Below are 16,524 nucleotides of genomic sequence, written 5' to 3'. Positions count from 1 at the left end.
GGTCCTCATCGCAGTGTCGTGCAAAGAATGACACGCACTGTTTTATTTTTATCCATCTCCTTGTGAGTGGGAGCTGGGCCCAAGCTGAAAGGACTGCCATGCTCTGATTGGCTGCCAAGTCCTCAAGGGTATTCCATGACGCCTGCCGATAAACGACCAGCAGTCGTTGTACCTGGCTACTTGGCACACAGCCTTAGAGCTGAATGGACAACTTAGAGTATTATTCAGCTCTGTAGAGCTCCCCTAAAAGTTTGTGTTGTGTTTGTGCGCTGGCTAGTCGTTACACTAAGAGCGATCTTCACAAGTTACGATCACATGTAACTTGTGAAGTTGAGGCATATTAGCTTTTTAAAAACTGCAAATGAATAATGTTTTAATTGGAGAGAAACCTTCTCAAAGTTTCCTTGGAAAAGGTCAACCTATTTTAGGAAGTTTAATTTAGTCTGCTCTGGACTGAACATTTACATACTTATACATTATATAAAAGTTCTACTAATACAGAAAAAATCACAGCCTTCATTTAGTCATTTAAATTGTGCTATTATGCAATTTTGTTGGGTTAGGTTTGGATATTTATTGCTCATTTGCCTTTTAATTGTGTAGGTGTATAGATGAGAGTCCTTAACTAACTGGGTTTATGGTTGCGTTGTTCATTAATGGAACGAGGAGGCAGAACCTAATGTGAGCCCAACACGTTTTGGCCTTTAACATGCCGTAAAATTGTATTTTGAGCTCTTAAGAGATGGCTTGATGAGGTGTCTGCTGACTGTGCTCAGCAGAGTCCTGATGGTGAAAGTGCAGGTTGTGCCGCAGCATGCGCCCAGTTCTCTCCGTTAATTGGCCCTCATGTTGCTAACTCACTTTGCCAACTCTTTGAAGCATCGCACCAAGTAGAGACTTCATTAAAACCAAGGCCGTAATTGGAACTACACAGGAATCCCCATATCTGTGTTACTATTTATTATGTCTGTAAGTGGCTGAATGTTTTTGATGTGTTTTCTGCGCTTTACAGAGGTGTGCAGCAAGGGTCTTAATAAGTCCACTCAACTCAATCCATTTAATGCAGCAACAATCTTAGAGCAACATAAAATATAACATAAAATACAAAATCTTTAGCCATTAATTTAGTTTTTTGATCACTATAGTATAATCATCATCCAAAAGGCCCTTTATTCAACTTACACATCAAGTCTGATAATGCTATACCTTTTAATTATATTTACCACCAATCTGTTCTTGGTTGATTAAACGCTGAGATGTTTATACTGAAATATCTGTAGTAAGCTTATAATGACTGAATATATTGGAGCATCGTTTTATTGAGTTACAGTTTCCAGTTGTTTGCTGCTTTTTGGCATTCTCTGCTAATTGGCTCCATCTGCTCCACAGCGGTGAGGAAGATGTGATTTATTTTTAGTTTTATGGTGTAATGTTTAAAATGAAACACTGAGTCGATAAAGATTTTGCTTTAAATAAGGTGAGTTAATAAAACTCAGATGCCAGTTTCACATGCCAGTGTATCATTACAGTCATCTGAGCAGAAGTGAAATTGTCACACACAATCACAAAAAATACAAAACACATTTCACACAACTTTACAGACTGTATATTATCTTTTACTGCCTGAAGCAGATGGTTGGCTTTTCCTCAGTGTTTCTCCCTATTAAAGTTTTCCCTTGCCATCATCATGTCAGCGCTTGATCTGGGTTTCTCGGTTCTGTCTAGATTTAATTTATATAAAAAATTTAACTGACAGACACTTTAGCTATAAACTGATGTCTTGGAGTTTAAAACATGTTAAAACATGAAGGCATTAACAAGCAGGGATGGTCTATTCAAAGCTGCCACTGATTAACACTTTGGAAATTGTAGAAATAGTTGTATAGCTTATACTCGTAACTATACTAGCAATTAATCATTTATGCTGAACCAATTTTGAGCATTCTTTTAAACAAGTCACCCAGTTTTGTGAAAGTACAGTTTGATTTGCTCAGGATATTTGGGCCATTATCCTTTTTTTTTTTCCCCAGCATGTGGCTTTCATCTGACTGCAGCCTTAAATGGAAGACGATGTTGTTAAGTTCGTGTACAGTGCTTCGCAACACCGTTAAAGATTTAAATGGCTTATGTAACCTAATGAATTCATCCTCTCTGACCCCTGCTGCAGCTACTGTATGTACCAGAAGAATAACTCCGCTAAAATCACCCCAGCCATTTGAGTACAGCCACATGGAATCACAAACAAATTAAAATCACAATAGAGCATCCTAATTGATTCCAAACTATGTAACAGAGGTGAAAGCAAGTAAAAAAAACAACTTCTGTTACATCTTTAAAGATAGTGATTCTTAATCAGGACATTATTAAGAAATCTGAACAAACAATTAAGTGTCCTGGTCCTCCAAGGTCCAGACTGGCACCAATTAAGGTAACACAAGAGGAGGATTTTAGATACTTATTTTGAGGTCTCCCTTTGAGCCCAGTAGCTGATCAGGACTTGAATGAGCTCTTCTTAAAACAAGCCCACTGGGTCTTTATTAATAGATGCATGTTTTCTGCTGGGTGCCACATTCGGGTGAACAGGGCTGCTGCTGTCAGGGGACATGTTGTGGAAAGTTTTCTCCTGTTATGAAGGTAGCCATTTGTACATTGTACTTGTCCATTTTAGTCCCTTCAATCAGAGTGATAATCAATTGGTGCCAGACGGTGAAGAAAAAGCTACACTGAATAGTCTAAATGTCAAGATGAGACATTTGCACAGACGGCCTGGAATCTGTGGGAGATTTCCTCAAACAAACAAACAGCATGCTAACAATAAATGTTGCGTCACTACTTTCACAGAAGCGATTATCTTGCATGCTGCGTAGTCATATAACCATTCCAGTTGACCTTTTCTACGTACTGTAATTTTTCCTACTTGTGATAAGTCCTCATCTTTATGTCATATCTAAGCTGTACATAAACAGTCTCATTAAACGTCCATTTAAACACTGTTTTGTCACTACATGATTAGTTTTACAGTACTTGAGGTTTGTTACTGGCTTGTAGCCAGGCAGTTTAAGTTGTAGCTGAACTCCTTGCCGTCCCTTGTTGTCCTTCCTTTTGAAATTTAATAAGCTACAGTGATTCCTGTGAGCCCACAACGCCCTGACAAAACACCTCTGTTATGACCTGAATGAGAAGAGGTTATTACTGTGGTATCTGTACCACCGCTTTGGAATTTACTTTTATGTGTGACTAAAGCTGCTAATCATCTGAATCCCATCATAATCTCAAAAATAGTGTTCGGTGTTAATGGAGGATGAGGTGTCAAAGAGGATGAAAAGCTTATGGGGAGGAAATGCAATGCATGAAACGAAATGCAGAGCTAATTCTGAAATGTAATCAGAAATCTGCCTTGTTAATCATTTCTTTTCAGCCTAACAGAAAAGTTTCTAAATGATTGCAGCCATGAGCGTAGCTAAGCTTCCCGGTTCCACTCTAGTAATTAAATTCACACAAACAGACCTGGAGTTACATCTGAAGATATTGACAAAAAAATGAAATATCTCTCAGTGCAGCCTTTCTAGATTAGGAGGCTACTGTGGACTGGTTTGCTTTGGACAGACGTATAATTCAGTGTTTCATCAATCATCATTATACGGTATACTTCCAAGATAAACCTTTACTCTGTGTGGAAGGAATTTTAGTGTCTCTTCAGATTTTAGTCATGATGCTTTCTCCCAGATATTACTTGAGTTAGAGGAAGAAATATGTACGTGCTGTCTGTCTCCGAATTTTGAAGCTTTCAGCAGTGACTGTGCAGTCTCATGTTGCGTAGTGGTCAAGGAGGGTGACTCAGCAGTGAGGATGATGAGTCGAGCTGCCTGTCCTGGTCTCCTACACTGTCATAGGCACTGAAGTCATATTATTCTGTGCATAAAGAAAATTGTGTTTGATTGTATGTCATCCAGTGACACTTCATAACTTCTTTGCAAATAGCATTTGTAATAACTGTCAGAAGAAATTGCACTTAGGAATTGTTGCTGAATTGTTCAGTCGTTTCAGTGTTTGACCCCCTCTGCCAGTTTTACCAACTTCAGCAGCAACTGCAACTAAATGTTTCTGATAGCAGATGTTAACAGTTAAGTAGTCAGTTCAGTTTTATTTATATAGAGTCAAAAACAATAACAGCTGTCTCAAGATGTTCGCAATACCCTAAGACCTAGACCCCCAGAGCAAGTACCAAGTGCAAGTAATGTTATGTAAACAAAGGCGGACTTCTCATCTCGTGTCAGACAATTTTGGGAGCTGAAAGAAATAATTTGTAAAGCATTTAGCTGGCTGTGTCAGAAATCTAAATAATTTACAGTGTGTGTCCGTCATAGAGACGGGATGATGCAGTGTTTTTATTTATTTATTTTAGTTCATGGTGGAGTTTTAATTGCCAATAGACCATGAGTGGACTAGTAGAACGTCTTAAATTAGCTGCTATCTGACTAAAAGTAGGACATCTCTGGAGTGAGCTAGATGATGTATTGATAAATTAGCTTAAGCCCTTTATCAGTGGCTGCACATCAGATCCTGCCTTGCAGATATGGCACAGACATATGTAATTAGTCTGCCTGATTAAAACTTGTTCTGTAAACAATTAGAACATTTTTTATGTTTTATGGGTGAACCCGTGTCTGCACATTTGGGAAATTTAATTTAGAGCATATTTCTGTCACACAAATAATGAATTACTATATGTATACTGCATGTAGAGTAGTAGATTTAGGTCTATTAGTCGAGAGTGAATACAGTGAAATGTGGTAGTCAGCAACATACAGTCAACTTCACTGTAGCACTTTGGATCTGTTCCACTGGAGTTAAGGAGATATAAGATACCAGCTCTTAGCCAAGCATCTCCACTGCTGCTAAATGGATATAAGAAGAGGCTGATTGATTCCTGCTGGCATCCGCATTTGCTTTTGCTCCAATCCCCCCCATTAATAAAACCTCTGAGGAAAAAAATCATTTGAGAATCATTTATGCCATCTATCAATAAGTCAACCATGTCTAACCAGACTTCTTTTTTCTAAATTGATTTATTTTGGCATGACATATCTTGTGCTTGTGAAATGACGAATGAATTATTGAACTGCAATGCATGGCGCTGCCTGTTTTCCAGTCATTTGTCAGTCACGTAACAGTTAGGATGTGTTTTCGTACCAGCTATTGCTTAAGTCCCATAAAAAAGACACTATGCTTTAATCTGGCTGTATATAAAGATAATTGTGCGAGTCCATAAATCTACAGCCACAGAAACATTTATGTTAAAATTTGGAGAGAAATAGATGGGATTTCATTAAATATGCTTCAGGTTTAATTCCCCTATTACAGTTCCTGTTCAATTGTTCATTTTATTAAATGAGAGGAAAGGGCTAATTTCAGGGCATTAAAAGCAACCATATATGATTTTGGTGAACCCACTGATGTCCAAGATGATGGTGGTTTACTTTAACACCAAGTGTCCTATTGCTCTATAAAAAAAAAGAACTTGATATGTCTGTTTCTCATCTCGCTCTTTCATGAATTCATACACTAAATCGTAAATGTACATATATTGTGAAAACACAATATATGTACACCCAGCAGCAGCAGCAGCTGCACTATAATTATGTGTGGACCTGATGCCACTGCTGACCTCCTGGTCACCCACACACACTCTAATGAGCTCCCTGGACAGCAGTGACAGCCATGTCTGATAATACAACCACCATCCTTCTGTTAAATTTATTGTGTGTCTGAATTGAGGAAGACAGAGCCCCTTGTCTGTGACTGAATGTGTTCTGTCTTTGTCTTCTCTTGCAGTTGGAAAGACGTCTCTGATCACGCGGTTCATGTATGACAGCTTCGACAACACATATCAGGTAGGTGCTCCTGCAGGCACAGAGAAGGAATATTTTGTCTTTCCTGATCAACTTCATCTCCATTGACCAGCTACACTGGGCTGTAGTCGTTTCCTTTGATACTGAAACACACAGCTGTACATGAATCATTAAATCAAAGACATAAACTCCACTTAGACAAAATAATGTTCAGGTGAAATTAGTGTATAGCATAATAATCAAAGAAATTCATTCACAAGTCATAGGTTTTATCTGTGTGTAAAACGAAGTTAAAGCCAACATGGATGTTAAAGCAGACTCCTTTGAACATCAGCACAAAGAGCTCTCTGGGCCCAGAGGCGATGGGTATATCTAACCCTGTTTTCCAAAGCAGCCTAATCTCACTTGCCATCCTAAAAACAGAATATTGCTTATGCAGCTACAGCACTTCTAGAGGTCTTTGCGAGCATCTGCAGACACAAAGGAGCTTTAAATAAAACCTGCAGCTTTATTGCTTTAGAAGCAAAAAATATCTACTTACATAGTAATAAAAAAGGAATTAAAAATAAATCTGACAAAGCTATTCCATCCACCCTCTCACATAATGTAGAGTGTGCATGTGTGTGTGTGTCTCACTCTTTATTGTCGGAGTGTACCGTATTATAAGCCTGTGTAATATGGCAAAAATGGTAAGTAGATTAGCTTAAGAAATACTGGAATAAGATGAGTATAAGAGAACATGGAAAGTGAAGAAAACTTGGGAGGTAACTTTTGTTTGGTTGTAGAGAAATACAACTTAATTTCTCACTGAATATTATCAGCTGGTGATAATACCACCAGTAAATGTATGATTTACGTTATGTGTTGAGACATAGCTCTGGATACTTCTCTTCAACACACAGTGAGCGCCAGCACATAGTGTGGTGCAAAGTTAGTAAATAGCGTTTAATGTGAGCTTCAGTCAATGATGTTCTACCTACTGATCCTAAAACTATAAACCTTTGGGCTTGTGGGATGAAGACCGCACACCCAAGTGTTAACCTGGCCCTGCCTCTATCACCAGAAATGTAAGTGTATTAAAGGAATAGAATAGTCATTTTGTGAAAAACTCTCCTGGGCTTTGAAAGAGGGATTAGTACCTAATTCCAGTGTTTGTCCATTGAATATAAGGCTACTGTCAACAGATAGTAACTATAACTATAACTAACAAAATCCCCTGATCAGGAGCTCTAAAGTTAGCAAATTAACAAATTATATCTTGTTTATTTAATCCAAGTGGAAACTTCTGGTCCTGAAAAAAGAAGCCAATCCCAAAGGTACAAAACTGCAGTTCCTAAAATGGCCACTTGAGGCTGGCTCCTCAGACCCCCAAGTTAAAATGTCCAACATGTTTACAGCCAAAAATCAGACTTGGTTTCTACACCTCTATTTTCACAGTCATGAAAACTTTATAACAAGTCAATCTTTTTGTGAATCACTCATTTTAATTGTATTAAGATTTAAAGTTATGCATAGTTAAGGCCCTTGCCACTTACAGCTGGTGTTAGCTGTCATCCTAGGGGTCACTCACCTGCCTCAGCTTCACTGAAACCTCTTTATCCATTTTTGATTTTTGAAGTGTGGAGTTAGGTGGAATCAGGCTATCCCAAAGAGCAATGGCTGGAGCTACCACTCGTAGTTTCCAAGCTGCTCTTCAGGAAACCTAAGACTGATGGCATGTCTTTTGTTTGTATATTTATATATAATTCATATTATTTATCTGTATTTCTTTATATACAGCCTGTTGAATTAATTCATTCACTCAATTTGAATTCATGGGTTTTGATAGGTAGTCAGATTTTTGACTATTATTTGGTTTTCATCAGTACCTCTCCACAGGTTTCCAGACAGTCTGACACATGACGACCTCAATAAACAAGATGTTAATTGCAGTTAGTGGTGGGCAAATTATGTTCCCCTTTGACAGGCGAGCTGTTTCCCCAATGCCAGCGTTTGTGCTAAGCAGCTGTTGGTTTCATACTAAACAGATACTGACAAAAATTAGACTGGTATCAATGTTCTCATTCAGCGCCTCACCAGAAAGCAAATAAACATTTTTCCCACATGTTGAACTATGGCTTTAACAGGGTTCTCATCATAGAGAGCACAACGTCTGTTAAACAGAAATGTTGAACGTAGTAAAAAATATTGTTCGACTTGGATTACGTTGGGTTTTGTTTTATTATCACTGTTGGTTAAAAGAACTTTTCCTTTGACTTTACTGCATCCTGCTAAGCCTCCCAAAAAGAGAAAGACAAGTCTTTATTCTTCGATAGTTCACAGAAGCTCTGTGCTGAGCCGTAATGAGATTTGGATGGCTCATTGAGTGTGGATTAAATTGTCTGTGTTAGCTCTGTGCTGCTGCGCTTTCACAGTTGCTTCTGTATCCTCTCATATTTCTACATTCATAAGTCATGACAGGCGACAGAGCCAGACATTTTACCCTGACTGTGAGGGCTCACGCCTTTTATGTTTTTAAGCTGCTGAATCTCCATGTTGCATAGATGTTTCTTTAAAGTCATTCTCACAAATTGCTTTGGAATTGGCTTAGGTTTGGGCAAAGCTGCATGTGGGAAGCAGACTTATTGTGACAGTTGTTTAACCAGCATCTTACCTTTTCAATATCTCAGGTTTAGGGAAAGGATATCCATCAGCTTATTGGTTTATATTAAACGGGATTTCTGATGGACTATTATGTTAAGAAATGCAAAAATCTTTGTTAAACTTTCAAGTTTTTCATTTTTCACATCATGTAAAAAAATTTGGCAGTGCAGCCACAGGTGTAGATGTTGCAGATGCTGTTATGATGGTGCTGATGTGTTGAATTTGTCTGACAGGGACACATAGCTTCAAACTTTAAAAGGACCTTCTGTGTTTCCACCCGACATTATACAGTATGTTCCAGACTGCAGCGAGATTAATATCTTCTTAAATGAGGCCTATCCTCTATACCTAGTAAATGTGACACAGTCATTTCCTGCATCATTTTCAAAATGCACTCTTTTAAGTACCATTACCTGGGGTGAACGTGTGCATCTGTTGTTGCCTCCTGCTGTCTGTATTGCTCCAAGGCCACGGCTGTAACTTCCAACCTGGATGCAGCTGAATAAATTACGGCTTTGAAATCTAACAGCCGTCAAAGTCTGCCCTAAATGCAGTCATTCTGAGGAGCATGGGGGAACATGGTTTTCTAGACAAATGGCCGTCTGCACTGACCTCATGGAGAAGAGGCCTAAAGGGACAAAGAGCTCCCTTCAGCATCGCTTTTTTAGTCATTTCCTCCAGTTTTAAGGGGCAGGTTGCATTATAGGCAGACAGATGCTGGAGAGATAGCATCTGCTTATTTAATAAAATCCCCATATGCTGTGCTGTTTAATGTAAGTCTGTACCCCGCACTACTATAATGGCAGCAGCCAGGAATATGAAATATGTGTAAAATAATGTCCTTTGCTTTTTAATTCCCTTCTTACACGATATGTATAGTTTTTTTTAGGTTAGCGGATTAGTAATTGTCTTATTGATGCCATAACCCTTGCTTTATAACCATTGATCAAAGCCAAAGCTTAGTCTCTCCCAAATATGTGTGTTTTCTCTGCTGTGAGTGCATTTGCATGCTGCCCCTGTCTGCCCCGTGTCTTAATGCCACCTCTTTTCCTCCCTGCCTCAATGACAGGTAGGGCTGTAAATTATTTTGCAGTCTTTTTCTAGCTCAACTCCCGAGACCTTTGAGTATTAATTAAAATGCAGCATGCATAAGATCAGTGTGGGTGTTTATGCTGCTGCTCAGCGGGGAGGCTAGATTTGCCCAGTGAGAGTGGGAAAAATGATCCGAATGCAGCCTGCAGGAGACATCTGTCCTGGAGAGAAGACTTATGAAGTCATGACTTCCAGGCTTACACACAGGATCACCTCTTGTTTTTGTTTTCATGTACATCAAGGTTGTAGATTTGAGCAGATCCAGTTCAGTCCTCTGAAGGAAGAGAAGCAGTATATTTAGAGACCAAGAGCCATCAGAAAGATGAAACCGAGCGTGGCGGTGGCTTTAGTCAGCAGGAGGATGTGAGCGAGGCGAGCCGCATTTGCTACCTCTAAAGCAGCAGTCTCCCATCAAGCAGCCATCCAGCCGAGAGAGACAGAGGCAGGCGTCCTCACTGCCTGGCAGCACATGCTAAAGGGCTCAGAGGCCTCTAGAGGCAGAACGCTTTTGTCAGCTGTGGTGGAGCTGTCAGTCAGGCCTGGGCACCAGGCTGTGATTGCATCTGTCTGCTCTGCCCAAATATTCTGCTGCTTAGTGTGGCAAGGGCTGAATCTGATTTATTGGACAATTCATTTAAAATGTCACAGGGGATAAGAATAATGTGATTCATTTTCTGCCTTTCAGCTGAGTTAGTCATTACTCTAAATTTGAAAATGGTTTAGTTTGCAAACCATTTTTCACACAATATGTACTGTAGCCTGTTTGAGTTTAGAAAGCTGTGGCGCTGCATTTACAAAATGAATAGGTAGTTATTGAATGCTACATGTCTTTTTTCACAAAATGAAAATTTTGCTACAGTGGTATGAGGGAGTGCATACTGTAATTTTCATACATTATACGCACAGTTCATGTGATGATTAAGAAAATATTTTTTTTCCATAACGGTTTATGGTGAAGTTTGTTAAATGTGAGAGGTAGAAAAATGTACAGATTATCCTTTGCAGACCTGAAAGACCTGAAAGAATTATTCCATTAATTAGTAGGTTTTGTTTTAACTGAAGAATCTCTAAAGCAAACCATTTAATGTGTCACTTTGAACATCCTGTGATCTGCTTTCTGTTGCTTTTAAGACTTAATGATGAATTATATAAATAACTGAATTCAATTTCCTGCAGCAGCAGCCCGGTCTCCCCTCAGGGTTGGAACATAGTTTACATTTTAAATTAATTTTAAATGAATGTTGTAAACAGGTATAAATGTAATGTACTAAAACTAAAATAGAACAATTATTAGTCTGTACTGGCAGTACTTATTAGTGTGGTTTTAAATTCAATTAAATTCAACTGTTTTGTTCTACAGTTTTAATGAACACAGCCTGCTGTGTTTATAATAAGCAGACTTGATCATACAGAGATTCAGTTCCTGCTCATGCTGGCAGTAAACCGTCGAACACGGCGCCGTGAACAAATGCCAGTATGTTCTCTGTGACTCAAGGTCTGTTTGTTTAACAGAGTCCCTGCCAGATAGAGGACCTTGAAAGTCCTGATGGGAGCAACAGTGGTGGAAGAAATATTCAGATCCTTTACTTACATACAACAAGCAATACCATACGGAGAAAAAACTGTCAAGGAATATTTCAGGATAAAGCCGTGTATTTATTTAATAAGTTACATGCAGCCAAGTGCAGCATTTCTATCTTGTTAACGATTCATTCTACTGCTTTAGTTGATTTTTCCACTCCAAGGCTAAAAGTTCTTTACTGATCCATTTTCAGTTTGACTATAAATGTGTAAAGTATAGTGAAATGAACATGCCAGAGCTCAAAGTGACATTTTTCATGTTATGTTTTCACTGTTTCATACTTAAGATAATGAAAAGCGTCAGCTCAAAAGCTGCTACTAGCAAAAATCTGTTATGCTTTAAAAATGGCTCAATCGAGTATATAACTTCAATCCACTTTTATTTTTATACACTAAAACCCCCGGAGTGAGGCAAGAAGGAAAAACTCCCATGTAACATGAGAAAAACAAGCAAGGTTAGACTGATAATGGATAAAATGGAGGAGCCAGCATTCACTATTGTAGAACAGCTAAGAGGGTATACAGCTTATAATGTTTCTGTTACGAGCATAAGCAACATCACTGTTGGGGAAAGCTATGTAAGAAGACAGGTTTTTAAATGACAGGTGAGTCGGCTGGAATAAATACCATATAAATGAGAGTAGAAAAGCTTGTAGGGGTGGACTTACAGTATACACACATATTGCATGTTTCACCAGCAAATCAGTTTTTCATTCATATTCTGTAATCGCTTGTCCTCTGGACTACACGCTGGACAGATTGTCAGTCTATCGCAGGGCTAACACAGAGAGACAGACAACCATTCACACTCACACCTACTTCCAATTTACAATCACTAATCAACCTAACAACAGTGGGAGGAAGCCGGAGTACCCGGAGAGAACCAACACAGACACAGGGAGAACATGCAAACTCCACACTGAAAGTTAAAATTACGTGAATTGAGGAGGATTTTCAATTGGGAAAAGGCATCTTAATATTTAAGTTAAAATGTCACAGATGTATTTATAAAGATAATGTCACTGAACCCACTCAGATCTATTAAAAGCCTTTTTAGCCTTAGTTGCCGGCAGAATGGATCGAAGAGGCATGATCTGTCTTCTGATAATGTGCGCTAGTTAAAAATTGAAAAGACATATTAATAATTTCCGTTGATGTAATATGTTCATGTACAGTTGTGTGTGTGTGCGCTTGTGTGTGTGTGTAAGTCTATATTTAAAACTGGGGCAAGGGTAAACCAACAGTACCGCCGCCATTCCCCGAAAATAGCACATTTATGTTTTTTATCTTATTAACTTTATTATACCGAATTTTCTCTGATGTAAACATTCTCAGTCAAGTTCAACAAAATGTCTGCTGCTTTCATCCTACATCAGTTTAGTCAGTCTTCCAGGGACATAGTGACATAGTTATTAAAAATGCCTTAAACATCCAGAATAAATAGGGACTTACGCTGCGTTTTGGAAGTTTGTGTAATCCACCTGTCTGTTTTGAGGGTGGCCAAGAAGCGTTTTATTGCACTTACCATCATCTTAACTTGAATTCTTAGAGGCAGTTTAGTTTCACCCTAGCAGCGCTTAATCTGACTGAGCCTAAAGGAAGAGTATAAATGACGTCCTGTCCTCATGCCAGACTCTCTGAGTTAGTCCACTGTGGTAGCTAGCATTGCCAAGGAAACGAGTGCGTGAGCAAGCTGCTGATGCCCAGTTCTGTCAAAGTGGGCAGTGGGCACCCTGCTGGACTGCCTTACATAGACAAACAGAACACCTGCGTAATCAGAACTGGGTACAAATGTGTCACTATGTGCCGTGGTACATTATAAGGCCTCAAATGTATCAGAATAGTTGGAGCTGGAGCCAGTACCATAAATGTGTGATAGGTCTGTCAGACCGCTCATCTATAGTGCTGGCTCCAGCTGTCAGTGCTGTCTGGGGTCACATAGGCTGTAAACATGCACCTGAGGACTGCAGTGTCATCCTGGGTCAGCCCTACACCCGCTACCACTTTATACCCTCATCCCTTGTCATGTTCACAGAGACAGCGAACATCTGGATGCTGAATATGAAAGGGCCTCATTACATTCATCTGCCATAACTAGCTGTCACTTAGCGTTTCTCTTCTTTATCCCATAATACAGCATGCTGTCCAATATATTAGAGATGGTCCATAACTGCAAATAGAATAGGCACTGCTGTGACTGCATTTCATTATAATGGCATATAATAAGCCATCTTTTAATTGTTAGATGTTAAAGTTTATTTTCATTCCTCCTAAACTCAACAGTTCTTGCAACAAACAAACTCAGTAACCCGAACATAAATATGCAGTTTAACATGTATTTACTGGTTTTGATTTGTCTGGGCCAGAGCACCTGATGATATCATGGCAGGCAGCAAAGCACAGAGCCGTGGGCTTGGCTGTGGAAAGTAAACATCCCTTGAAGAGAGAACACAGTGCCATCTGTTTCGTGACACAATAAGAGAATGATTAGATTTCTATGACTGTATAAATGGATAATGTGGATGATATGATTCATGATTATAAGGGGCCCATTTGAAAACCACACAAAATATACAAACTACATATTGAAATTATATAGTTGTTCTGGTTATTCAAGTAGCATATTAACAGAGTAATGATGACATACTGTGAGTATGAATCAGTCGGCTAAAATGGACCATTATAAGCTTCACAAAGGTGTTGAGATGTGATCACGACTGCAGTGACAATAGGCTGTTCCTAAATCTTCACCTTTTGCAGTTTCAGTGTGCATTTTTCATTGTCTCAGTGTTTACATTTCATGGCACAGTGATCTTGATTCATGAATATCTTTCTCTAAACTAGGCCACAATTGGAATCGACTTCTTGTCGAAAACCATGTACTTGGAAGATCGAACGGTAAGAACCTAAGTTACAGCTCTATGTTGTCATGACACGTAAAATGTTTGTGTCTTAGCCGTGCAGCAGCTCTCAGAGAAACACATACTGTAATTGTGTTCATGTCTTCAGTGATGTCTTGTATGCTTTTGAATTTTATACTATTCAGACTATTGGTGTTAATGAACAACATGCCGTCTTTCTAGCTTGTGAAATCAAATGTTTTTTTATCTTTGAGAATCTATCGTACAGCAGAACGACCTTGGAAATAAAAGGTCTGCTTGTATGAATGACGTCTCTTTGTGAATCGTCTACTGTGCATGTGTGTGTGTGTGTGTGTGTATAGAGGAAGCCTATTTTTTCCAGGCTTTCTGACCATCTGAATAATCTCAGCCTCCTCAGCTTTCTCTTTCTGAACCCCAGGTGAGGTTGCAGCTCTGGGACACAGCTGGACAAGAGCGCTTCAGGAGCCTCATCCCCAGTTATATACGGGACTCCACTGTGGCTGTGGTGGTCTACGACATTACCAGTCAGTACCATAGTTTCCTTGTCAGTCGTTTCCAATTCACTTGTATAAAAACTCTTGGATGTAGCTAAAACAAATGTCATATGTCCATCACTGTTTCCACATCATTTTCTAGTTTGAAAATGATGTGAGGTTTTTTAATCAGAATCACGGTCAGCTTCATTTAGCATGTATGCACACACTTTGACTCTTGTTTTACATTGCTCTAAGTGTACTTAAATAAAGTTAGACATGATAGGTAAGAAAGAGGAAAATACATCTGCTATGGTTGATGCTTATGGTTGTATCAACCAGCAAGTATTTGCAAGTCATAATAGAGGGTATCGAACCAATTACATTACGGCCACTTGGCAACAAAATTAAATATGCAATCAAACGGAAAATATCAGTTGTTAATTTACACAATTCACTCATCTTGATCTCATTTGCTATTTTAAACTTCATGAAATATTATTCCAGAGCCTCAGATGTTCTGTCCTTTGTGTTGCTAGGCAACATCTAGCTAAACAGGACGAGGAGCTTGAGGCTCAGCCAGGAGCGATATGATCTGTCTTTCCCAATTTCAAAACCAGGAAAGACAAATCATTGACTGATCACTGTCAATCACAAAAATTGGAAAGTGCAATGTTATTAAAGACTGTTCAGCTGAAATAACACTACCGTTCACACATACTGTATACACAGCCCCACTATCCCACCCCTGTCACAGATCCATGTCTCTGTCCCACCCTTACTGTAAACTTTTCCATGTCTCTTTATTGTCTGAACAGTTTTGGCTGCATTTCTTTTCCCCCTGTAGCTGTACCCTAGGCTCAGGGCACCTGATCGGGCTAACATGATTTAACCTCTCCTTTTTAGTCCACTTATCTCTTCCTACTAGTAGCTGATTTGGACATCACAGTTCACACATAAGAGTTCTTCTCACTGAGGGGTTTATTACCCTGTATTGAAGGGCTGGTGGTTACATAAATAACTCTAGGACCAGACTCAGACTCAACGCATTAATTTAGAATAAAAAGAGCTTAATTCGTATTTGGGCAAACTGTTTACTTTGTTGAACCAATCTGTTTCCAGATTTTTCACTGGCCATGGTTTTCTTTATAGATGATGAGGACAGTGAAGTAGGAATATTCTACACTAGTACAAGGTTGTCCTTTCTCAACCATAGAGCCATAGATATCAAAAAATATTTAAATGTGCTCCAGTTGGTTCTGTGTTGAATATTTATCATTTGCCATGACAGGCAGTGGCATTGTCCTCACTCTAACTTGCCAATGAGTAAAGACCAACACGTTCAACAGCACTAGGCCTCGGGAAATGAATTCCTAATATTCCTAATTTTATGGATAAGCCTGGGGTACCCTCCCACACTCCAAACAATGTTTCATGTTCACCTTGAAAAAGACGTGCCACCTTGTCTCATCAAAATCCAAGTCCGAGGATGTGATACAAGCCATCGTCGGCACGCCAGCATCCTGCATATTCAATGAACATGTCAAGGTCAAAGGGATTAGAAAGAACTTTAACATGCTACAGAGCTAGAAATGTACAGTGTTGTGCATGAATTTATTGTGCAATTCCATTATTGTATCATCAGTGTCATCCATGAGCTATTACTTTTACACTATAATGTAATTTGTGTTAATCAGAATTAATGCAATTAATGGTAAGGTAATTCACAATGTTAGGATAGCGTTAAAAATCCATATTAAATGTTTTGGATGGTGTTCGTGTTTTGCACGTCATACAAACGGTATTTTTAGTAGGTTTTGTTTCTTCATTTTCTCAACAGATGTCAATTCATTCCAGCAGACGTCAAAATGGATCGATGACGTGAGAACAGAGAGAGGAAGTGATGTCATCATTATGCTCGTCGGCAATAAAACAGACTTGGCAGACAAGAGGTATGTTGTACCAACTGAATCTGAGCCTGCCTCCTCCACTTCAGCACTT

The 16,524-nt window shown here is 39.1% G+C and overlaps 1 protein-coding gene across 1 annotated transcript in view; it reads left to right on the top strand.

The window, feature by feature from the left end:
- Nucleotides 1-16,524, top strand: part of rab6ba (RAB6B, member RAS oncogene family a) — a 48,198-nt gene that overhangs the window by 15,973 nt on the left and 15,701 nt on the right. Inside the window, exons 2-5 of the mRNA XM_084548026.1 lie at nucleotides 5,836-5,894; nucleotides 14,013-14,066; nucleotides 14,469-14,574; nucleotides 16,364-16,475. Of these exons, the coding sequence (XP_084404152.1) occupies nucleotides 5,836-5,894; nucleotides 14,013-14,066; nucleotides 14,469-14,574; nucleotides 16,364-16,475 (331 nt within the window). The remainder of the gene's footprint in view (nucleotides 1-5,835; nucleotides 5,895-14,012; nucleotides 14,067-14,468; nucleotides 14,575-16,363; nucleotides 16,476-16,524) is intronic.

Source organism: Chelon labrosus (genome assembly GCF_963514085.1).
Source record: "Chelon labrosus genome assembly, chromosome: 7".
Classification (NCBI taxonomy): Eukaryota; Metazoa; Chordata; class Actinopteri; order Mugiliformes; family Mugilidae; genus Chelon; species Chelon labrosus.
The sequence above is the reverse complement of the archived record's forward strand: the minus strand, read 5'-3'. Positions and strand labels throughout refer to the sequence as shown.